This window comes from Dermochelys coriacea, chromosome 3 (genome assembly GCF_009764565.3).
Source record: "Dermochelys coriacea isolate rDerCor1 chromosome 3, rDerCor1.pri.v4, whole genome shotgun sequence".
In the NCBI taxonomy this organism is placed as follows: domain Eukaryota; kingdom Metazoa; phylum Chordata; order Testudines; family Dermochelyidae; genus Dermochelys; species Dermochelys coriacea.
Window position 1 is genome coordinate 74,452,160 of NC_050070.1, and position 24,477 is coordinate 74,476,636.

Below are 24,477 nucleotides of genomic sequence, written 5' to 3' on the forward strand. Positions count from 1 at the left end.
AATGCAAGGTCAAAACTAGATATAGAGAATGTGCAAAGGAACAACCACCAAAAGAGTCCGATCAGCAGAATCATCTTGAATGCATGGAAGTTTTCATTTTATACAAAGACTTTAGGGGCTGCATTTTCAAAGGCTAATGCTACTGGATCAACATGTACATGCTCAAACTTTTACCAGTGAAACTTGAAGCCCTGAGATCCTGCCAGCTGCTCCACGTGAGCTGATCCCTTCGTCCAGGGCACTCTGCCCTGAAGCAGGGGTCTCCTTGCATGAAGGAGCTTGCAGGATGAGAGCTTAATTATATATAATAGACAAAGTGGTGAGGTGAGGGTATCGGACATAAAATGAAAAGGTTGAATTTTTTAGCGTGTGGGCAGACTGGTGTTCCAGCAAAGAGCCTTACTGATTTCAGTGGGGCTGTCCACACACCTCTTGGCCTGCACACTACACAATACAGGATCAGGGTCTATGTTTGCAAAATTTCTTTGGGCACTGGGCTCATGCAGTTTGTTCACTGTATGTACATGGGGAGTGGGATTCATAGGCAATACAATCCTATCAAGTTTTGTAAAAAGCTCAGTTTTCACAGTGAAAAATCTGCATGTCACAAATTGGGAATTTCAGTAATAAAAAATGTAAAAGCAAAAGAACAGTCAGATGTGCCTTTCAATTTAGGCATGTGCCCTTTGGCAATTTGGCCTCTGACATCATGCTTCACCATTCGCACAAGGAGTTTCTCCCTTTATGGTTGCAATACATCCCTCTGTTTGTCTTTCAAAACAATATGGAATCCACATGAAAATTTTTATTTTTTTCTTTCGCTTTTTAACCCACCAGTATTTTAAACCACTGCCAAGAATGCAATAATTTAAGTATCATAAACAAGTAACAGTGTATTAGATTAGGGATAATTAGTTATTTAAAAAAATATGTTTACTGTCCAATGCTTTGCAATAGTTGCACTGCCAGTTGGCATATTTTCTGGTTACCTAAACACAGAAGTCAGTTGGGTGGCAGGTTCTCCTCCCGACCCTGCTTGGCAGCCTTCTACCATGTACTGCAGAATCTCACTAGATAGTTTTTTAACTGTATAAGAAAAATCACAAGATTCACAGGTTAGGTTGGCTACAACGAACAGAATGAATCATAGACTTATTCAATAGAAAAGGGGTTTCTCAACCTTCTTCTTTCTGAGGCTCCTCCAACATGCTATAAAAACTCCATGGCCCACCTGTACCATTACAACGTTTTTTCTCCATATAAAAGCATTAAGGGGTCAGAAGTAGGGCAATTGCCACAAGGGGGCCCATGCCACAAGGGGCACCACGAAACTAAGTTGCTCGGGCTTCAGTCCCAGGTGCTGGAGCTCAGGGTCTCAGGCTGCAGTCCTGCATGGTGGGGCTTCAGTTTTCTGCACTGGCCCTAGTGAGTCTTAACACCAGCCATGTTTGGCGGATCCCCTGAAACCAGCTCGTGGCCCGTGGTTGAGAACCACTGCAATAGAACTCTTACCACCCCACTATTGTGATTGAAATACATAGATTTTAAGGTTTCAGAGTAGCAGCCGTGTTAGTCCGTATTCGCAAAAAAGAAAAGGAGTACGATGAAGTGAGCTGTAGCTTACGAAAGGTTATGCTCAAATAAATTTGTTAGTCTCTAAGGTGCCACAAGTACTCCTTTTCTTTTATAGATTTTAAGCACCGTCTTTTTAAAAAGTGGAAAATTTAGATTTTAAGCCTTATCCCCTAAAGACGTACACTCTCCATGGAAATGGAGGTATATATTTCAGTTTGGGTTTTGTTTGTATTCTTTAGACCATTCCCACTCTGAATTCGAAGGAAGCAGTCAGGCCATTCTACCCTGCTCAAAATTAAGAACAGGAACTATCACCAACAGTACTACTGTTTTCTTTCTCTCTCTTTTTTTTAAAGTATGGAATATACTTATCCTTCCTTCCACCCCAATTTATTTGGAATAATACTCATTTGAAAAGATAATTACTTTATTTTATAAATTTGGAGCTGTATTCAACCCTGGGTTATGTTGGGTTCCTGATCTTGGCAGAAAGTCAGCCTACAGAGGGTCATGGCAGTAAAAGACTTAGCCAGCTCATGCTTCAAGAGGGGGGCTAACACAGTTGCAAAGTAGATGGTACTGGCTGGGACATGTGGCTGTGGCTGTTGGAGGATACACTGATTCAAGTGCATCTCGAACATATTCTTCCCTTGAAACTTCTGTGGGTCACAGTTAAAAGATGACTAGACAGAACCCCAGGAAAAGGCAGAGGTGAAAGCTTCCACTGGCAGAGGGAAGTGGAAACTGCATCCCTCTGACGAATACCCACACAGTGGGAGGATGACTTGAGTTCTTTATTTTTATTGGTGGATTGTGCAATCACAATCAAACTCAGAACTGTACCATGTTAATGTTCATAATTATTCTCAATATTGTGATGTCTTTGCAAATCAGTGCACGACTTCAGCCTTTGCCTCAGATATCTTGGAGGGGGAAGTCTCAGACCAGGTAAAGAACAGGCAATAGGAATGCACATTTCTCCATATCATCCTGCCATTGTGCCTCAACCACTCTCTGCAGTGCAATAAACCTACCTACTTGGATGAAAAGTGCTCAGTAAGTATAAAATATTACATATGTACAAGTATATATTTAAAGTTAACAAATACCTTACCTTGTGTTTCATTAACTAATACCATGCATTTCAAAACAGCAGGGAGAAGCAACTCAATGTCACATACTTCAGTGCTCTTGGTTCTTTGAAATACTTGAAGGATGAAAGCCAGAACTGAGGCCAGGCGAGGAGGAGGGGAGTTACCTTTGAACTGGAGGTAGTTTTCCCTGGAACAAAATAAAGGTCAGTCCATAACTTATTTTTTCATTAAGCAATGATACAACAAAATATTACATCCTTTAAATAGAGTATTGCCATATTTCTCCAGGAGGGCCATTAAGTAGATTTTTCTCATTATGTAGGATCAAGTAATGGCTTCTCTTTGTCTTAGTCGTAGCCCTGGTCTGCACTGCAGCGGGGGATCAATCTAAGTTATGCAACTTCAGCTACGGTATTCATGTAGCTGAAGTCAACGTACTTAGATCTACTCACCGCAGTGTCTTCACTACGGTGAGTCGACTGCTGCCGCTCCCCCATCAACTCTGCCTGCACCTCTTGTGGCGGTGGAGTACAGGAATCGATGGGAGAGTACTCTGGGATCGATTTATCACCGTCTAGATTAGGCACGTTTAATCTACCCCCGCTGGATCGATCATTGCCCACCAATCCGGTAGGTAGTATAGACATACCCTTAGAAATGATTCACATTTAGGGTGACCAGATGTCCCAATTTTAAAGGGACAGTCCTGATATTCGGGGTTTTGTTTTATATAGGTGCCTATTACCCCCTACCCCATCCCGATTTTTCACACTTGCTATCTGGTCACCCTACTCACAATTCAGCAGAGCACCACAAAGTAGGGGCTTACAACTCATCTATTGTTGTGCTAACCCAGAAATGGCAGCTATCACAATTATGGTCAAATGCTCAAATATGTCTAATAAAAGCTGAATCCACAAAAAAAAGACAACTTTTGATTGTGCAAAACCCAATTATACATATGTAAATGGCTCCTTATAAGCAATGATACTCAAGGACATATCCTTAAATGCATAAGCTCTTTTCAAAGCCACACCATATTTGACCCTTTGCATTTATGCTCTGTGGGCAAACTTCTCCTTCTCAGATCCCCATTTGAGATCTCCACTCCAATTGTCTGCTTTCCTTAAACAAACATACAGAACTCCCATTGTGTAAGTTGATTTTTTCCTTTGTTTCCAGGAAACATCCACCAGATTTCCTAGGACAAAGTATCCGAAATAGTATGACCTTGAAAATAGGCCTCCAAAATATATTAAGAACTCTTAGTCAATTATTTTATTTCTTACATGCTTTCCGGTTGAATAAAATCCTAAGAACTTTAACTATTCACAGTCCATATGGTTTGAAGTTATATTAACACTAATATATAACTATAATCAACACTAACTGGCTACTACTTCATCTTTGCCAACCTTATATTGTAAAGGGACAGACCGCCTCTACCTCTGCTCAGTCAGAACAAATACAACAGGCTCAGATATAAAGTTGGTCACAAAGACAAATGGTAACTGACACCCTAGGGCAGGAATGAATTTTGACATCAAGCACATTTTAAGTATTCCAACTTGATGATTTCAGTTGTTGTTTTTCACCAAGAGGATGCAAGAATCTGAGCCACAGTTAGTCTGAAATTAGGAATGAGTTTATTGAAATATAAAGACAACCCTTGGATTTTATGAGCTCAAGAGAAAAATATATGTAGTACAATAACATAACATTGCATTTACTCATCAGGTAGTACAATACCTTATGGAGCATGCAAAATAACTTTCCAGATATCTAGCACTAGCTTAAAAAAAAAAAGAAATATTGCCCATGAAGAATAAGGCCTGGTCTACATTAGAAACTTAAATTGGGATAGCCATGTCTCTCAGGGTATGAAAAATCTACACCTGAGAAATGTAGCTATGTCAACATAACCACCAGTATAGACAGCACTAGAATTCTTCCCTTGACCTAGCTGCTGCATCTTGGGGAGGTAGAGTACCTGCGCTGATGGGAGAACCCCTCCTATCAGTGGAGGCAGTGTCTGCTGAAATGGTTTATATGTAGACATGCCCTTAGTCAACCTTGCCCCAGCTCTTCCCTGCCTTATCTCAGCAAGAACTGGTCAGGAATTTTTCAATGAAATGGGTTACATCACAAAATGCTGATTCCTTGAAACCAAAACTTTTAGCGGGAACCTATCAGTTTTGACAAAACTTTTGTTGGGAATGTTTCTCAAGTGCAGGATGGAATTTCTGGTCAAAACCAGAGACAGACGTTCCACCACAGAATAACCAATAGACCAATGGTTAGAAAATTCAGGAATGTAGGAGACCCAGCTTCATGCAACTGCTCTGCCTGATTCAAAACATGGACTTACACTTGGTTCTCCCACATCCCAGGTAAGTGCCTTAACCACCAGGCTATTGGGCATTCTGGAGTGGATGGTGGGGGTCTTTCTCTGTTTTTTCACCAAAAATAAAAAATTGAGATCTTCCCGTTTTGGAACAGGAAAAATTTTGAATGTTAATGTTAATAGGCCTGGAAAACTGTTTCCCACCCCACTCTACTCCCAGTCTCCATTCTCCCTGGCTCCTTGCCCAACCAGTCCCAGACGTTCCCTGGGTCTTCATCTGATCTCAATCCCTCAACCCACTGGCTCCCACTCCCCATCTCCCCTAGCTGCCTCCCAGTTTCTTTGTCCAGCAAGCTCCAGTCTTTCCTACCCCAACCCCATTATTCCAGTTTCCCCTTTCCTACCATCCTTCTTTTCCTCTTTACCACCAAGGTTCCTTGTTTCAATCTATTCCCTATGCCTCCCAGTCTGGCTCTTGTCCTCTCTGCTTTAGAATCAATCAGCTTTTTCCTCCATGCTGTCTGAGCCAGCGGGAAGGTACTGAGAACACAAGAGAGACAGGATCTCTGTTCCAAGTTCCAGTGTCCATAAGTAGCCCAGAGCAACAATCACAAGAAAAGTCATTCTCTCAGCCCCAGGATGGATGGAATCTTTGGGGAATTTAGCTGTGAAGCTCTAGCAAGTTTCTACTGAGCATGTGTGAACTGTGATTTTCCAATGGCTTATAATTAAGCCAAATTTGGGGGGATTGTTCCTGACAAAAAAGCCACCCTAGTGCCAAAGTTCAAGTACCTGCTCCAAAGTATAGAGGCATTAGAGCATCTCAAAGAAAAGGTCACCAGAATTTTTTTAAAATGGGCAAGCCAATGTATTTTTCCCAAGCCTCGTTCTCAGGTTTGTCTGAAATTTTCCAGATATATTCAGTCTGCGGCAAAAACCCAACATGTAAAATTTCAGATCAAACAGTTAAAATTTGGCATATTTACAAGCAACTGAAAACAGGGTCTTATAATGGGAAGGGTCAAGCAACCTTAATAATAGGCAATGTTAGTAGACCCATCTATAATAATAAATAATAACACCACCACCTTCACTAAACACTTATAAAGTGCTTTTCATTGGTAGATCTTAAAGCACTTTACAGAGGTGGGTGGAAATATTATGCCAACATTACCTATTAAGTAACTGAGGCACTGAGCGATGAAGTGATTTGCCCACAGTCAGAGTCAACAGCAGTGCTCTAAATAGACCCTAATCTTCTGCCTCCTTGTCCAGTGCCCCATCAATGAGCCAGACTACCTCTGATATTATCTGTCACATTAATTAAAGGTTACAGTACAGTATGTAGTTTCTCAAGGATTTGATTGAGGGACGTAGGAAGTAAGTTTATTTGGTGTTTGGGGAAGAGTACTTTAAGATAGTTTTGTGTTTTAATTGTTAAATTCAAGCTGCTGCGCATGTGTCCAGAGGCTAAGGGTAAATTTAAAATGAATAATGGCCCCAGTGCAGGACATTTGTCTTCTCTTCTGTTCTTTATTGTGTCTGCTCCCAGTTCACAAGGACCAGGATCTCTAATGAACTATTCAATGGAGTCCTGAACCGAGGGTCATTTCAGAGTCTCTATTCTCCCTGCTGTTTTCCAGCCTGCACATTCAGGAAGCAATAGACCAAAAATAAAAATATTTGCACTGCTTTATCTTTCACTTCACTTCAGCCTCATTTAAAATAAAACTGAAATAAACCAATATAATAACGAATTTGACATGACAACTCTTTGCATACAGAAGTCACTAAAAATGTAAATCCTGTAGACATTCATTCATCTCCTGTTTACTCATCTTAAAAAAAAAAATGCCACCTAAAAAGTGTGCTCTTAGCTGGTCTGTATAATCTGTGTTCTCATTACAGTTATCCTCATTCCCCCCACCATCAACCACCCTCTGATGTTTGCTACAGCCAACTATTGCATTGTGACTTAATTTAGATTAAAAGCTCTTTGGAGCAGGGACTGTCTCTTATGTGTTTGTACAACACTAAGCACATGGGGCCCAGATCCAGACTGAAGGCTGTGTGCTACTCCAATATAAACCATAATAATAATTAATAGTACCCTTGTCCCCCCCATGGATTATTTGGGAAGACGTTAAATCTAGGTGTCTACTAACTGGTTTTCTCCTTCTTCAGGCCTTACTTTATTACATGTACAGTGGTCTTCCGCAGATGTAAGGTCTGTGGGATGCTAATAGAATTGCATAATGCCAGCAGCATGGGATGCTGTCCAATTCCTGGAGAAGATGGTGAAGGAGGGAGAAAGCGCCCAAAATACTGCTGAATAACGCTTCCTAGCAGTTGGTTCAAATAGGCACCTTGAGTTTGGGAGTGACAGCATATAAAGGACAAGCCCTGTGGAAAGTAAAAAAATTGAACAAGTATAAATATAAACAAGCATCCAACATCCTCCTTCTAACTGTAAGTTTCTGATGCCTAAAGTTGTGTGTGAGCTATTGCTGCATGCAGAATGGTAACTGTGGCTCACACGTTCACTTCATAACTATGGAATCTCATTGTTTTGTAAAGCACATTGTGATACTGGAGTACGAAAGGCACCAATACAAGTTAAATATTGTTCCTATTAATGAATAATAGAAAAAGTAATTATTAGAATAAAGATCTGATAGGAGAGTGCTGGGGCATGACATGAAACAAGTTTGTTTGAGTTAGACACCAGCTACACTGGATTTTTGGGTAGCGTGGTTGTTGCATCAGTTTAAGGCAACGCTTGCTTCAGTGCAACTTATCCTGGATACATCATACTTTTCCTCTTTGCACTGGTACAGGCTATCTTTTGGTGTACCTACAATGATTTAATTACACTGGTTCAGGTACCCCTAATCTGGACAAGTCCTTAGAAGTGAAAATCAACAGTGGAGGGAAGGAAACATCAATAGAACACCAATCCTGACAGAGGCCTCTGGTCACTGCTGTAAAGGTGAGTTTATATTTGCTGCAGGATGGCCAAAGTTCTGTTTTCCTACAATTTTGAGTTTCCTTCTGAGACAATCCTTCAGGATAGGATTATAACAAGGACTGCACTGTCACGTCTTCCCATAATGCTTCTACAGCAACCAAGTGTAAATGACACCATCCTAGCTGGTGATGCACTCTACACAGGGAAGGAACTGGTCATTTTCTCCTACTGGGGGCACTCAGGTTGATGAAATAGGGCTGCAAAAGTGTTTTTCTTATCTGTTGTTCTACCCAAGTGATCATACTGATTCTATAACAGTTATATACAAGGTGTACCTGTATCTTATAGCAACTCAAGGAGATGCAGACTGAAACTGACCAGGATCACATCAATTTCACGTTGTCCTGACAATAAGTTAGCTATAAATTTGACTGCTAAAATTATATCATCAGCAGAGGCATATGTGGGAATGAAGAAAATATTGTATACAACCCAAATTTCTATAGGTGTAGAGCCAGATTCACAGCAGCAGTGACCTGGTCCATAGTCTAGATGAGTTTTAATATTTTTCAGCTTCCAAAATCTGCTCTATGTTATGTTTGGCACGCCATATTCTTCAAATACGATTCTGTATTCTAAATTTTGCAGACAGCTGGTCACAAATAGTAAAAACTAAAAAATGTTGAAATTTCAAAGTTTTTATTTTAAAGAGTTTCACTTATTTTTTTAAAATTGAGTTTAAACAAAACTTATTGAAATATTATTTACCAAAACCCAAGACAAAAAATGGTAAATGATGTCTCTATTATTATTTTTTAATACAAAAAATGAAAAATTTCAATGTAACAACTTTTGAAAAAGGCCATTTCTTTTCCAATGAAAAATTAGACTAGCTCTAATTTTGGACATAAAATACAAACACACACACACACAAATTAAAAGCAGCAAAAAGAAATTAGAGTCATTCCAGTGGCAACTATCAGAATAAAGTTAGCTCCCTAAAGGAGCTCATGATTGTGGTATCAAGAGACTATGCAATAATTCATTATTGCTTCTTGCTGCCTCTTTCCTAGTGGTGGTTTATTTTACAGAGTAAGGTGAAAAATCATTAGAGATATGTAAAACAAATTGTAGCAATGTAGAGCCTGATTGTTTTTGGTTACAACATTACCAACTCAAAAAAGCAAAATCCATTGTAAAACACAGTGAATAAACTAGGCAGCAAATGTCTGCCCAATGAGTGAGCTGAATAATGTGTTTAGTTAAATTAATGTATACATGTAACTGTGGGGAAAAAAAAAATCTCCTACGTATAATAGGTTTCTGTGAGAGTAGGTCCATCCCAATAGGTCCTCCTCCTTTCACTGGTGACTGACAGGAAGAAGGATGAGTCAGAGGGAAAAAAAGAAGCCCTATTCCTGTCACAAAGTATCATAATGAAGAGTGCACTCAGAAACCAGAAAAATAAACTTCCTTGGAATTCACACACTAATACGTTGATCAAACAAGTTGGGAGGCTTCTTAATATTTTCTGGAATTGAGAGTTATTTTTCTGGAGAATAGATGTTTTGGTTCTATTGTCAGGAAAGAGAGAAATCCAGAAACTCAAGAACCAAGGAGCTTAAGGACCTGTCTGACAGATAGATGTTGCCTGAGGATAACTCAAACACCACTGAAAGAATGTTTTAAGTGTGAAATACATGCAGGTTGTTATTGAAGCTTATTTATTATGGTCTTGTATCTTCTGATGAGATGCTGCACTAGATGTACATGGAAGATTACTTCTTGTGGCACAGCGTTAATAAGACTTAAGGGATTCCATATTGAATTTCCTTTATTCCAAAAACTAGCACAGCTACCTGCAATCTAAGACTACTCGCAAGTCTCCTGAATGCTTCAACACTAGAAACAGGAGAGAAAAGACATTCATCTAGCTGAGCTGAGGGACAGGAAGAACATCACATAACTTGGGTGTATAGGATACACTTGTTTACAGCTTCTCCTTTCCATAGGTTAAAGAAATAATAGTATTAACAACAACAACAACATTATTATTAAAGGATTAGAGCTCGAGAGAAACAAGGCAAATTCTCCGAGCAGTCAGGTGAAAAGACCGAAATAATCCACTCGGCTGATGGTATGTTTTCTTATTCTTAGGAAATGGGTAATTCTGCTCCTAAACATATTTAGCCATCCTAACAAAGACAATACCAAAAAGTGTGCCTTCACTGAATGACAGGGACAGAAGCGATTGTTCTGAAATTCAGACACATACTCCACTGGCTAAAAATTTAACAAAAAAGTTGACAAAGTTGAAGTAGCATCCCTGATTCTAGGTCATCATTAGCCAAAATAATACGATTTAAGTTACTTTTAATTTTTCTTTAATTATTTTATAGAGCTATCTATCTTGACACCCAAACAAAAAGAACTCTGGTGACAAAAGATTTATTCAGAATTGTGCTGAAGCCTTTCATTCCTGAATCAAATACCTTTCTAAAGATGCTTCCATTTTCCTGTTTGATGGATCAGATAAAGCTACCTCTTCAAAAGACGTACATGATTTTGTAGATCACCCAGTAATATGGGAATCTATTTTTAGAAAGGCCCCCAGACCATTTTTCTCCTCAGAGGAGGGTATTATGCTTTTTGGCAGGGAAGTTTAGCGCCTCATGGGTGATAAACTTCCCCCGCACGGTTCTTCCGTCTCACAGACCTTTATTCTAGATTGGAAATAGTGTGAAAACACCTTTCTTTTTATGAGAATCAGGAAAAACACTTCTCTGTAGTAGCAGAATCCTCAGTCAAGTCTTGGGCACTGATCTTATTAGGTGGCTCATGTCCTCTTCTTTAAAGTGCCTCAGAGACGAGTCATCAGACCCTGAAGAGGATGATGAATAAATTTCCTCTGCCTCCTCAAACCTTCTGAGAGAGAAGCTTGGATTTCTTTTTTGCACACAAAGGCATGTCAGAATTGTTGTGCAATATAGGGCTCTTTGTTTGGTGACCAAGAGTACTTCTTGCTCTTATAGCGTTTAGAGAAGGCAAGATCTCCATGGAGGCCAAGATAGAGAGTTGATGCAGTAGCATCAGAGACTTTGGCTTCACTGAGGTATTTTGCCAGCTCCATATCCTAAGTGGCAAAGTGGACTGAGCAAAAGCTCTGTAAGGTGACTTGGAGAAATGTTCATGTCACCAGTGGCCTAGGAAGCAAATACAAGGAGGGGTACTATCTTCTTTTGGTAGATCCTGTCAGAAGTTAGCTGGGAACCTGCCCTCTCGTGTGAAGGAGAGGACTAACCTACATTGCTACACTGCAGCTGCCTGCATTTTGGACTGGAGGTTTGACCTCAGCCATTTCAGACACACAGACCTTCTTTATACAGCAGATAGTCATTACAGAGAATGTTGATAAAGGCTGCCTTATTTTTCTCCACTTTTGTCATGTTTTTCAGGCATCTTCTAAAGAAAGAAAAAAAGTCTCCTGAGGAGAAGTGCATGCCAGCATCATCTCCTCACTTAAGCAGAGTGGCAATAGATTCCTGTGTGCACTAACAGCAGTGACTCTTTGTGCCAGGAAATGCTTCTTTCTTCTGATTCATCCATCTATCTGTCAATCACCTATGAAGAGAGAAGGACCTATTAGTAGGGACAGCTGGTACTATTCACTGCAGAAACCCCAAGCTGTCTAATGACAACGCATAATGTCAGTCCTGCTGATGGAATTAATCTATTCACCAGTTAATATTGTACAGTGCCTATTAAACACATGCTATAATTCACAAAAATGCGGTACTGAACTTCTTCAGATTTTTCACACTACAATATAGATGAGGGCTTTGAAGGCCTGTCCCTCGAGAGATGCTGAGCATGCTCAATTCCATTAAAGACAACAGGAGCTGTGCATGCACAGTGCCTTTCAGGATCAAGCTCTTACAACTTCTTTATTTAATACTGATATAATACTGATAATTTGAACAGAGTACACTATAGGCCCCTATAAAAATACATATTCATTCCACATACACACATCATATTCTGTAAGACATTTATACCACTAAACTTGGAAATAATAGCTTTAGTGCACAAACACCTATCTTCGTCACTGTTGGCAAATGTATACCAACACTCCTCCAAATCGTTTTCTAAATCCATTTTATCAGCAATCAGAACGATTTTCAGATTCCCAGTAATAGACTTCAGTAATTCACTAATACATAAAATCAGATCACAGCGATGTTTTCAAAGGAATAAAATGCCTAATGTTGGATGTTATATGCCTTGCCTCATCTCACAATTAAAAACAATTCCATAAAAACTTTAAAATTGCCATCCATTCATTTTTTTGGTGCCTCACCTTCTAATGTCTGACACTTAACCACTCTGCACACAACTTTGACAACGAATCCTATCAAATTCTTAACTACAGCATTTCCTAGTCATCAGCTGTCATAAGAACAGTCTGTACAATGGTAGAAGAAACAACCTCCCTTCAGCACCTCTTAAGACAAGAAAAAGTACCAGTTTAAAATTGTGAAGTGATGCCAGGCTCTCAGCAAGCCTGAGAAGGCTAGATCTATTAGGGAACACTAAGGAATCTCCAGGAATTATCCTGAATGTAGTGGAGAATGGACCCTGGGTATCAGGAACCTCTCGAGATGTGTACATGTTACTTAGGGTTTTCTGAACCCAAACCTAGTGGTAACTATCTTTTCTTTCAGACAGTTTCAGGAAATAAACCAGTGGGAACACACCTCCTCCTCTGATGAACGATTGGCACAAACTTGAGAGCTTTTGCCCCCAAATCCTTTTTTATTGAGACCAAAGCACATATCTAAAATAACAGTTTAGAACAACCCAGATATAGTTACCCAAAGTCAAGTAGTCAGCGGTAGGTTTCTGATGGACAGCCTTCCTCCTAGCTGCTGTGGAGTTGAGTCTCAGCCTCCTAGCTCGTAGAAAACCTCTCTCAACTTCTCCAACTCATGCACTCTGACTTATCTTTTTGTAGGTTGCTCAGAACAAAATACATAACTCAGTAACCCCTTGCAAACTAACAATTTTCCTATCAGCAGCAAGCAGCTCCTAGTATCATAACAACAAAAACTCAAATCAGGCACACCCATATCCCAGGTCAGCTATCCAAACCTGTGTCCGTTCTCATGGTTCCTCCAGTTTTACTTTCTATCCTAATCAGCAAAACTGCAGCTGCAGCTATTTTGTATGCTTATACAAAGCTCAAATTATTCCTGACTAATGGTGTTCTCGCTTCCAGTTAATGGTGGCTAAGTGGACAAAATGGGTGTGGTACTGTCAAATCAATTTCTCTCATAACATACGTAAGTTCTTTAGCTCACATTTATTTAAGCAGCTAACTAAAATAAAATAAAATAAAATAAATGCAGTAAATGTAATTAGACAAACCAACAAAACACTCTATGGCCAATCTTAATGGAGTTCTTAGTTCATGCACATGGCATTCAGACATATGCAGTGGGCATCCTAGATATACCTGATATTTATTTTCATCCCTTTAAAACATATCTACAGTTTCGGGGTTTTAGCATAGTTAGAATATATCTCAGTGATCATAAGGAACTGCCCACAATAATATTTACTTGAGATACTAATAAACCATACCTATCCATGCTGTAGCCCACAAAGTACTCACGACACAGAAAATCAAGGAAAAAAACGGGAGGGGGGGAGAGAGAGGGAGAGAGGAGTACTGCCATATTCCCTAAAAGATCTGGGCTTTGCCACTATAAGTTAGGGAAGTTCCAGAGTTCAGGACCCCTTAGGAACAGAGCCCGGTCACTAGCCCCCTTCTTTTTAAATCAGGGCCTTGTTGCCTTGAATAATTTGCCAATTGCAACTGCAATAGTATCACATGGGGAGTGCGATGGTTTGGCAAATCTATCTACACACAAACTTATGAATTCTGGTGGATTTTATGAAACGTATTTGTAAAAAGAACAGGAGTATTTGTGGCACCTTAGAGACTAACAAATTTATTTGAGCAGAAGCTGTTGTGGGCTAGAGCCCACTTCATCGGATGCATAGAATGGAACACATAGTAAGAAGATAGATAGATAGATATACACACATACAGAGAACATGAAAAGGTGGAAGTAGCCATACCAACTGTAAGAAGCTAATTAATTAAGATGAGCTATTATCAGCAGGACAAAAAAAACTTTTGTAGTGATAATCAAGATGGCCCATTTAGACAGTTGACAAGAAGGTGTTGAGGATACTTAACATGAGGAAATAGATTCAATATGTGTAATGACCCAGCCACTCCCAGTCTCTATTCAAACCCAAGTTAATGGTATCTAGTTTGCATATTAATTCAAGCTCAACAGTTTTTCTTTGGAGTCTGTTTCTGAAGCTTTTCTGTTGCAAAATTGCCACCTTTAAGTCTGTTACTGAGTGACCAGAGAGGTTGAAGTGATCTCCTACCAGTTTTTGAATGTTATGATTCCTGACATCAGATTTGTGTCCATTTATTCTTTTGCATAGAGACTATCTGGTTTGGCCAATGTGCATGGCAGAGGGGCATTGCTGGCACATGATGGCATATATCACATTGGTAGATGTGCAGGTGAACGAGCCCCTGATGGCGTGGCTAAAGTGATTAGGTCCTATGATGGTGTCTCTTGCATAAATATGTGGACAAAGTTGGCATCGGGCTTTGTTGCAAGCATAGGTTCCTGGGTTAGTGATTTGGTTGTGTGGTTGCTGGAGAGTATTTGCTTCAGGTTGGGGGGCTGTCTGTAAGCGAGGACTGGTCTGTCTCCGAAGATCTGTGAGGGTGAGGGATCATTTTTCAGGATAGGTTGTAGATCTCTGATGATGCTCTGGAGTGGTTTTATTTGGGGGCTGAAGGTGACACCTACTGCCATTCTGTTTTTTTTTTTTTTTTTTTTGTAGGGCCTGTCCTGTAGTAGGTGACTTCTGGGTACTCTTCTGGCTCTGTCAATCTGTTTTTTCCACTTCAGCAGGTGGATATTGTAGTTTTAAGAATGCTTAAATGCTTGTTCCATTCTATGCATCCAATGAAGGGGGCTGTAGCCCACGAAAGCTTATACTCAAATAAATTTGTTAGTCTCTAAGGTGCCACAAGTACTCCTGTTCTTTTTAAGGATAGACGAACACGGCTGCTACTCTGAAACCAGCCATTGTATTTGGAATCATCCACCCATTACCAGTGCTGGTGGCACATCTCTCCCAGACCAGTAACAATGGAGAGTCATTAGCATGAATAGACACAGGAGTAAGAGCACCTTAGAGCAATGGGATGGCTGAAGCCTATGGAAACTGGTTTTCCTCTGATTGTCTGCAAAGGAATGGAAAATCCCCGGAAGGAGAACAAAAAAGTCAGACATTAGGACTGGCTGTTAAAAACTCAGATGCTGCGTACACAAAGAGATGTGGTTTCTGGTTCGGAGGGAATCTTTTGACTGCCAGACCAGCTCAAGCTTGCTTGCAGGAGTCAGCAAAGAAAATGCATGACCAGGGAGAGAAGACTGAGTCAGATGAGTCAAGTCCAGGGACTTCTGAAGGGACTGGCTACAAAGCCAAAGACATCTTGGAGTGGTGAGGGGTCGAAGGAGGGAAGGGTTTTGAATGCAGGTTTTTTGCATGGATCTGTAAGTCTATAGGCTTTCTCTATGAATACACCATATGTGCTTTGCAAAGCGTCATTTTCATGTGCTCCGGAAAGGCTAAACTTTAAACCAGAGTACTCACTATGGTAGAGATCTGGAATAGGGTGTGCTGAAGCTATTGGGGAGATTGGAGGGGGCGGGGGCAGCACTGGTTTTACGATCTAGGGCAAGTGGATTGTGGGGTCCCACTTTCACAAAAGGGTACCAGCAGAAAGTCAGCCTGACCAGATTCAGGGTGCTCAAAAGCACACGGATCCAGCAGATAGATCCAGACGCAGCAGTGTAGTGAGTGTCCTGCAGGGGGAGCTCAATAAGGACTGTGTCAGGGAGCGAAACCAGGGAGCACTGTTTAATTTGTAATGAAAGAGGTGCCGGGGATCCGGCAATTTTTTTACATTCATAACTGATGCATCAAGCCCAGAGGTGCCAGGGTTCAGCACTGGCACAAATTAAGCACTGCCAGAGAGATAGGACCCAAACCATCTAGGACTTCATAGAAAACCATGATCTGAAAACTACACCCAGAAGACTATTGGTTTTCAGCACAGACTACAGAGCACCAGTGTAATATACTCCGTGGATGAAATACCACTTAGCAAGCAGGCAGCCACATTGTGTAGTATTATCAGCTTCCAGATGGTTACAAGCGTAGACAGCTTCTCAAAATTCCATGAACCAGCAAACAACCAAGTCATATACTGCTATGTCATTATATTAATTTTACTATGACATGCCATCAGTCACAACCTCTGAATTTAATTACTTCCTGTTATTTCTTGGTTGCTTTTAAGGACAGTAGCAAGGAGTTTATGCTCAAAGTTTAGATTTTGAGGGACCATAAAAAAGGGTTTTACAGAAAATAATGTGCACATTTAATTATCTTAAAAATAGTTCTTTTCTCTCCTTCACCCCCAATTTAAACAACCTCCTGCACTTCCAATAAACCATACAGCATTTTGAGAGTAAATGAGAATGTGGGGGGGGGGGGAGGGGGAAGGAAACAGACTACAACCAATACTGGAACAAATGACTGGACAAAATCCACTGTCAAACTACTGAGATAACAACAGGGTCTTCTCAGAAAGTACACAAACATAAAAAACAGTAAAAAATAAACATTTAAAATTATCTAATCCTTAGTAAACTAGAGTGTTATTAAAGTATATTTAATAAGGTATATTTTCAAATACATGTTTGCCTTCTAATCTCAACTAGTGTTCTTTTATCCATTATGCTTATTTGATCTGCTGTCTCATTTCACAAGCCAGTGTTGGCAATAGGTCAGCTAAATCTTCTCTATACACAATGATCAGGCTATCGTATATTGGAATGCATTCTCCATCACTGCTATACACACTCAGGGAGTGTTGAAACAACTGGGGGTGGCATTTTTCCCCCACACTCGCCACAAGAGGAAAAATGCTACTGATTCTGCTTGAGTTAAATGAGATCAAAGCCATTTTTGTAGAAAAAAATTCCATTGCTGTTCCAGAAGTTGTTTGCTTGCTGATAGAGGAATTCAGATATTTACCTGAAGATAAAGAGGAAGATTTTCCCGAACGGCAGACAGCATAACGGCAGGCAGCTCTTTGTCTTGCTGAAACACAGCAAGCGGCAATAGCAAGCTATCTATGATGCGGAACAAAAGCTGTTGTGCTTTCGAAGTTGCCAGTATTGGTGCCCAGGACTTTACAAGGCCTCCTATTGAAGAACAGTCAAGAAACCCCCAAAAAATAAATTACAAGCAGGCAAAAAAATTTCAAGGCAATCTACTGTTACATTATCCCCGGGTAACCATAGCAACCCTGTTGTCTCATTTTCAAGTACAGTCCAACCTGCTTAGTGAACTTGGATACAATGAAAGTCCATTTACAGTACAGCAAAATGGAAGTCCCAAATTATTTCAAGGCATGATAACATACAAGTTGTAATTTCAATTACAGTGAAGTTGTTTTGCAAAAGGAATGGCTACAACTTAAAAAGGGGTGATCTTATTATACCTCTGTACTATCAGCATTCCACTATTTAACTACTGTATTTGGCATATTTGTACACTACAGTTGCCTCTCCCACACATGCCATAATATGGGTTCTCAAACTTTTTCAGTGTGAATCACATCTTCAACAGACAGATTGCCTTTCACTTCCATTCACAACTGTGTAACAGCCCTCTGGCAATAAGGAAATTGTTTACAGAGAAGAACAATATTAGGAAAATATTTTATATATATTTTAGCTCCTTTTAATGCAATTTACCAGCTGAAAACAAGGAGAATCCAGCTCCACATAACTAGATGCCTCTCTGTAGACTGCTGGTGGTCCATAGTTTGAAAACTTCCATGCTATAAAGAGCAGCACTTCTTACCTCTTTTCAATACCTTTGTGTACTGATTTGCACAGTTCCCTGTCCTTAGTTTTAGTGTCTTACTTACTGATTGTAAAAGGGTGTTATTGTAAAAATACCTTGGCATCCAGCTTTATTAAAGCTGAAGTGCAGTTTTTATTGAGGAAATGGCTGCATACTCAACAGCCTTTTATTACTCAAAGTACAATGCTACTAATATAAACAATCTAATAAAACCGATTCTTGCCCATACAAAGTAGTTCTCATCAACTGAGCACAATTTGAGTGTATATCCAATTATAAACAAGAAAAGGTTTCCTAGGTCAAAAGTACAGGGACATCCCAAGGAAATATGTTCATGATTGAATAAGTAATGGAAGAGATCAAAAATAGGCTTTTACAAGATGTTATTAATGTATAAAAGTCAACCCATTACTATCTCTAAAAACAACGAACAACAACATTCATCTTGTGGAGTGAAAGAAAACACAGTGATCAATCATAATGAAACACAGTGATCACTTAGCAATATTTCTAATAATGCTGTCTAGTTCCCCATTTTCTTCCAACTACCTTACACAAATATTTTGAAGAACCATAATCACCCTGACCCAGAGTTCTATGCCCATTATCACTGACACTATGCATTTGGTGGCATAGGGCAATGCAGTTTAGAGACACGTACAATGCCCATACTTGAGAGGCCCTCAGATTTATCTGGAAAGCATCTTACTGTATGACTGCAGTTTTACAAGCTCACAGCAGGTGAAGAAATGACTGAGATTACTTTAACTGACAGAACAAAACCATAACTCCCATTTCACTCCTTTTTTACTAAAGGAAAAGGACATTTTTTTGTATCCAGTGGTACAATTTCAGATTCTGATAATATCACCATTTCTTATGGGAAAGGAAAGAGAGGGAAAAATTACCCTTTAGTCACTTTATTATATAAAAAAGGTTCTGGCATCTGGATACCTAACACAGCTCATTTAGTTGATAGCTTATGTACCAGAATATACAGATCTGGGAATCAGAAAATAAAAGCATTTACCCATCAATAAATCTGTTAAATCAGATATACATTCCGCATGCTACTCAAATGTTAGTTTTGCTTACTTCAGGAAACAATGCCCACTGTTTTAAAGATGGTGCTTTCACTATACATATACATGTGCACACAACCCTCTTTATCTTTTATTTAAAGGTAGGTAGGCCTTGGGTCAGATTCTGGCACCTTTATTCATAGGTAGTACCACTTTATTCTTTGAACAGTCCCACTGGTTTTAATGGCAATGCTCAAGGAGTAAGGAACTATTCAGTGTGAGTAAGGCTCCCAGAATATGGCCTTTAATAATGTGCACACAGGATGAAAGAGAAGAATGCCAAAGTAATGCTCATTTAATTGATAATTTACATAGTCAGACGCACTAACATAGCATTATAGCAAAGATACTGCAGATTAATAAAAATTCCATTCTGTGGGCATTTTTCCTTGTTTTGTTCCAGTAAAGATTTTCAGTGAACAAAAATATTAAAACCTCATGATTTCAAATAAAAACTAAACTTTGTTAGTATTCACAGCACAACTACAGAGGAAGGATTATTTTTTGGAGGAGAGAAATATTGTTGTTTCAGAGGATCAAATCTTTTAATTTAATTTTATTTAATCTTTTAAACATCAGGAAAATAGATTATTAAAAAGTCCACACAAAAAGTTGTTGATTCATGCTGGGTGGAGTCACAATATTTTACTCATTCCCTACACAAAATTATTTCCTGTGCTACTGAATTATGAAACAAGATGATGCACGGTTGCAAAATAATTACCTATAATCGAGTAAGTGAGCTGCAGGCCTTCAGCAGGTCCTTTCTTCTGCAAATAAGGTTTTACATATTTTACCACGTCACCAAGATATTCCAAAGTCTTTGTTACCATGGCAGATTTCTCAGCTACAGTCTGAAGGCCGCTGTAAGTTACACCAACAGCCTGAGAACACAAAAAAAGTTAAATAGATCAGACACTGTTGGATTTTGTTTGTTTTTGTTAAGTACTGTGCTGAAGCTTAGCTAAATACTTTTTTTTAAAAAAGCACATTCAAGTTTTGGTTTTACATTGCACATTGTAAATGTCCTGTAGAACCATGATAAGAGGTACAGTACCTTAATGAATTGGACAAGAGCATTCTTAGGGTCTTGCTTGAAGATTGACTCATCCAAATGTGCCTTTGAGAAGATGTTTTCTACTTCTGAGAGTTTAAAAACCAGCCGTGTCATTTCAGTCAGCTGCTCCACATAAACTTTCCCTGTTTGTTATAAAGGGAATATAACTGAGAATGCAGTATACTTTGCTAGTCAACTCCAGATATGGTTGAGTTTTCTATTTATCTTAACAAAATCATGAAGACAAACACGATTCAAAAGTCTTTAAAATATGAAGACTCCATAAGTTAAGGTTTCTTACTAGACAAAGGGCTTGTTTCTAAACTAGACAAGTATCCAACACTGGATGAGAGTAATGTGTATTAGGAGTAATCCAAGCCCTTCACTCTATCGTTGGCCTTCCCAGAAATTTACAGAATATACATGAACAATATCTTTTAGAAGATTTGTTCTATGGATAATTAGAAGTGCAGTATTCTAAATAAGTCTGAATAAGTATCATTCAGCATATACGGATGAAGCAGCCAAGAAAGCAAAATATCCAATCTAAAATGGGAAAGAATTATTCATAATTGGATGTTTTTCTTTTTAGGGAGTTCACAGCATGATTCCTGGTTATTTACTTCAGATTTTCACATTTTTCAGAGCAGTTCTTCATGGAGGAAAAAATAGCTTGTCTCCTTGGGAGCAAGTTTTTGTTCTTTGCTTCCAAGGAAACAGCTCTTTTATCTTTGTTTGTGATAAATTTGTCATATATAGAACAGGCAAAACATCAGGAAATAGCACAAGCTGTGTAAAGAAATACATTTTGTAATTAGGTAAAAGTAAAGAAATACAAACAAAAATACATTTTGTAATTAGTTGAAAATATATGCCATTTTTGCTATATAGAATTGTTACAGCAATTCAAACACTAGGGAAATGTGAACACTTACCAACTGTTCGCTCAACATCTGTCCTGGTCAATGTACCAGTAGGCTGATCAATGTACATTTGTAAAATGCATCGAAACCAAGAACGTACTGACAAGGCTTCATAGGATGTATGTCCCATACCAGAAAAAGTTTCAGACAATGCGCTGCACAGATATAGTGGTGGAGGGAAAGGAAATAAATAAAGAGCTGGAAAAAAGCCTCATTTTACTTTAGTTTAGGACACCTTCGTATTCAATAGAGAGAGGGGACATAACAGTTTTCAAGTACATAAAAGGTTGTTACAAGGAGGAGGGGGAAAAATTGTTGTTCTTAACCTCTGAGGATAGGACAAGAAGCAATGGGCTTAAATTGCAGCAATGGTGGTTTAAGTTGGACATTAGGAAAAACTCCTTAACTGTTAGGTGGTTAAGCACTGGAATAAATTGCCTAGGGAGGTTGTGGAATCTCCATCATTGGAGATTTTTAAGAGCAGGTTAAACAAACACCTGTCAGGAATGGTCTATATCAGAGTGGGCGAACGACAGCCCACGGGACCATCCTGCCCTGTCCTTGAGCTCCCGGCTGGGGAGGCTAGCCCCCGGCCCATCCCCTGCTTTTCCCTCTGCCCCGCAACCTCAGTTCACCATGCCACCAGCGCTCTGGGCCAGAGTAGATACAGCCCAGAGCAGAGAGCAAAAGAGAGATGCCCTTCCCCTCAGAATGAAGGCTCTGATTCAGTGAGTGTTTATGTACATGCGTAACTTTATGCAGACCCATTTAAGCCAATGGAACTACCACACCCATACATTTAAGCATGTTCATTTCATGTTTGTAGGACTGGGGCAAAAATCTGTTAAATAAATTTTAGGGTTCTACACAACATGCTCATTCTTACGGTCTCAGACATTAGTACTGTGTGAAAACTAGTACGAGATTGCCAGATGAAAAGGTCCACAAGTCCAGTTTTATTATTTTGTATTTATTATTATTTTGGATGTTATTGATACTATACTGCACCCCTCCCTACATATTTTTGTTATAACAGAAACCTAAATATTTAATTATTTCTCTGTTGCAATATCATAAAAAGTCCAGAGGAATATTAAGACAAGCTTAAAATTTCTAAGCATGAATGAAAGGGGATAAACAGATGTTGGAATTACCAAGTCATAACATTCTACATATTAAAATTCAGCTATGGTTGCTACTGCTTTACCTCTTAAGTGGTAGGGATGGTAACAATAGTAGAAGAGGAGGGATAGTCAATATGCAACTAAACAAAGTACAATACTGTGTGGGTCAAGGCATTTCATTTAGCTGCAGTGTAATGGCCTTCAGAAGAGTATTGATACAGAGTTATTGTCTAGATCCCAGTTTTCCAATACCAATTAGCAATAACACTTTTTCCATTTGGAAAAAAAAAAGTGACTTGCTTCATGAAAGAAAAATTAACTTAGCAATTTAAATGTCTACCTGTCAACTTTCATTATCCAAAGCCATAAGAAAAAAGCTTTAGAAAATAAAGGAGGACAAAACCATAATAAATTCAAGGAATCTAGAACTTAGAGAATTGCAAAAGGTCTAAAACAAAGAAAGTAGATCACTTGAAGGGAAGCACTGCTTTTTAAAATGACATTTTCCTTTGGACTGATGAACAAATGAGGGAACTTTGTGTGCTAGAAAGGGTCCGAAAAAACAAGGAGTTTAAATTGTTCACCTGTTTTGTATTAGATGGCTGAGATATCGTGATACCAGCTGGGGACACACCATATCATCCCATCCAAACAATTGCATCATTGCTAAAACAGGCTGTGGCTGGAGATCTGATGGAGCTGTACAGGGCATGTCCAAAGCTAACAGAGTAAAACCTGATTTTCAACAGAGAAAAAGGAGGGGCAGAGTGTTAAGTTTCTCAAAATATTTAAAATATATTCCTGTTCTACTAACAAACAGAGTCTGCTATTAGTTATTATTTAATATGTATGTTTCTCTCACTTCCACAGGCCACAATCATGATTGGGAACCCATCATGCTAGACACCATTTAAACGCATATGAAGATGCAGTCCCTATCCTGAAGAGCTTACAATCCATGACAATGCACAAGATACAAAATTTGGCAGACTGATACAATCAAATACACACTGTTTAAAAATACATTTCCTTTTTCCTCCCCCTTTCATGCATGAGTACATTTTTTGTCCTATAACAATTTTTAAAACACTTTCTTCCTCCAGGAACGAAATTTGGAGGATTAAACTATATTTTGAAAGGTAAGGGATCTGTAAAATTGTTTCTTTCTATGTTTAGAATAAACCTTTTTAAAATGAGAGTTCCTTGGGGGGGGAGGGAGGGAGTGTAAACAGTGCAATGACAAAGTTACTTTTGAACTGAACAATCCCACATAGGCCAAGACAACATCTTCAGATCTAGAAATGAATACCTGCCACAGAATTATTATTATTATTATTATTTTTTAAGAGACACAGAGTTGGTGAGGTAATATCTTTTATTGGACCAACTGCTGTTGATGAGAGAGAAGCTTTCAAGCTACAATTTAGATGTCACAATTTTTCTCTCACCAGCAGCAGTTGGTCCAATAAAATATATTACCTCACCCATCTTGTCTCTCTAATATCCTGGAACCAACACAACTATTACAACGCGGCATACAGAATTTTTTAATGAGACATTACCATGCTCTTTATACTTGTGGACCACCATGGAACCTACATCCAACACCAACAATAAAAAAATTATTCTCATAGCTCATTCTCTATGCTATGGATAACAAATACATTTCAAGGCAGGCAGGAGACGTATCATGGAATGCTGATATGTTATTAGGCTAAATGAAATCGGCAACAACAAAGGAGATTTGGAAGACTGATCTTTATTTTTTGATAAAATGTAAGGTGCTCACCAGCTCGCAGCTTCCCAGAAACCAGCATATTAATAAATTAACAGTATACTTTGAACTACATGTATCCAGAAGCTGATTTTTGACTACCTGAAGTACATAATAAGTCAATTCTCAGAAACATTACAAATGCAGCTATTTGAATTAATGGAACAGGGCTGGGTCTGTGATCTTACTACAAGTCCTCAGTAAGGGTCAGTATGTAGTTTTACCACCCCAGAAGTAGGCTAATGACCTTTTGTAAACCACAGTCACAATATAGTGCTTAGTTCACCCTTTACCCAGGGAAGGAAGTAATTATGCCAACCCTGAGAGCTACATACTTAGCACAGATTACTTTCCCCACCATAGTGGTTCAGCAATGTTTGCCAGTGCTGGGGGTAAAAGTTGGGAAACTGAGTCACAAGTCCACCCAATTTAGGCTTAATCAATTTTTGCTTTTAATTTATACCATTTCAGAAAGAAATATTATCACTCAGTGTCTGG

The 24,477-nt window shown here is 39.1% G+C and overlaps 1 protein-coding gene across 10 annotated transcripts in view; it reads right to left on the reverse strand.

Moving 5' to 3' along the window:
- The window catches only part of MMS22L (MMS22 like, DNA repair protein), a 143,101-nt gene that overhangs the window by 14,394 nt on the left and 104,230 nt on the right, over positions 1 to 24,477 (reverse strand). For 6 of the 10 annotated variants that reach the window (XR_006279874.1, XR_006279875.1, XM_038395799.1 and 3 more), the window contains 8 exons: positions 22,790 to 22,940; positions 21,094 to 21,236; positions 20,159 to 20,301; positions 19,826 to 19,985; positions 17,183 to 17,352; positions 7,205 to 7,416; positions 2,690 to 2,856; positions 990 to 1,086 (listed from right to left, as the gene is read on the reverse strand). Coding sequence is in view for 8 of the 10 variants with exons in the window: in XM_038395799.1 (XP_038251727.1) it covers positions 990 to 1,086; positions 2,690 to 2,856; positions 7,205 to 7,416; positions 17,183 to 17,352; positions 19,826 to 19,985; positions 20,159 to 20,301; positions 21,094 to 21,236; positions 22,790 to 22,940 (1,243 nt within the window). In the remaining 2 variants the exon portion in view is untranslated. Of the gene's footprint in view, positions 1 to 989; positions 1,087 to 2,689; positions 2,857 to 7,204; positions 7,417 to 8,665; positions 11,603 to 17,182; positions 17,353 to 19,825; positions 19,986 to 20,158; positions 20,302 to 21,093; positions 21,237 to 22,789; positions 22,941 to 24,477 lie in introns of those variants that run through there. The other 4 variants (XM_038395806.2, XM_043510673.1, XM_038395807.2 and 1 more) reach the window with 3 other exon arrangements.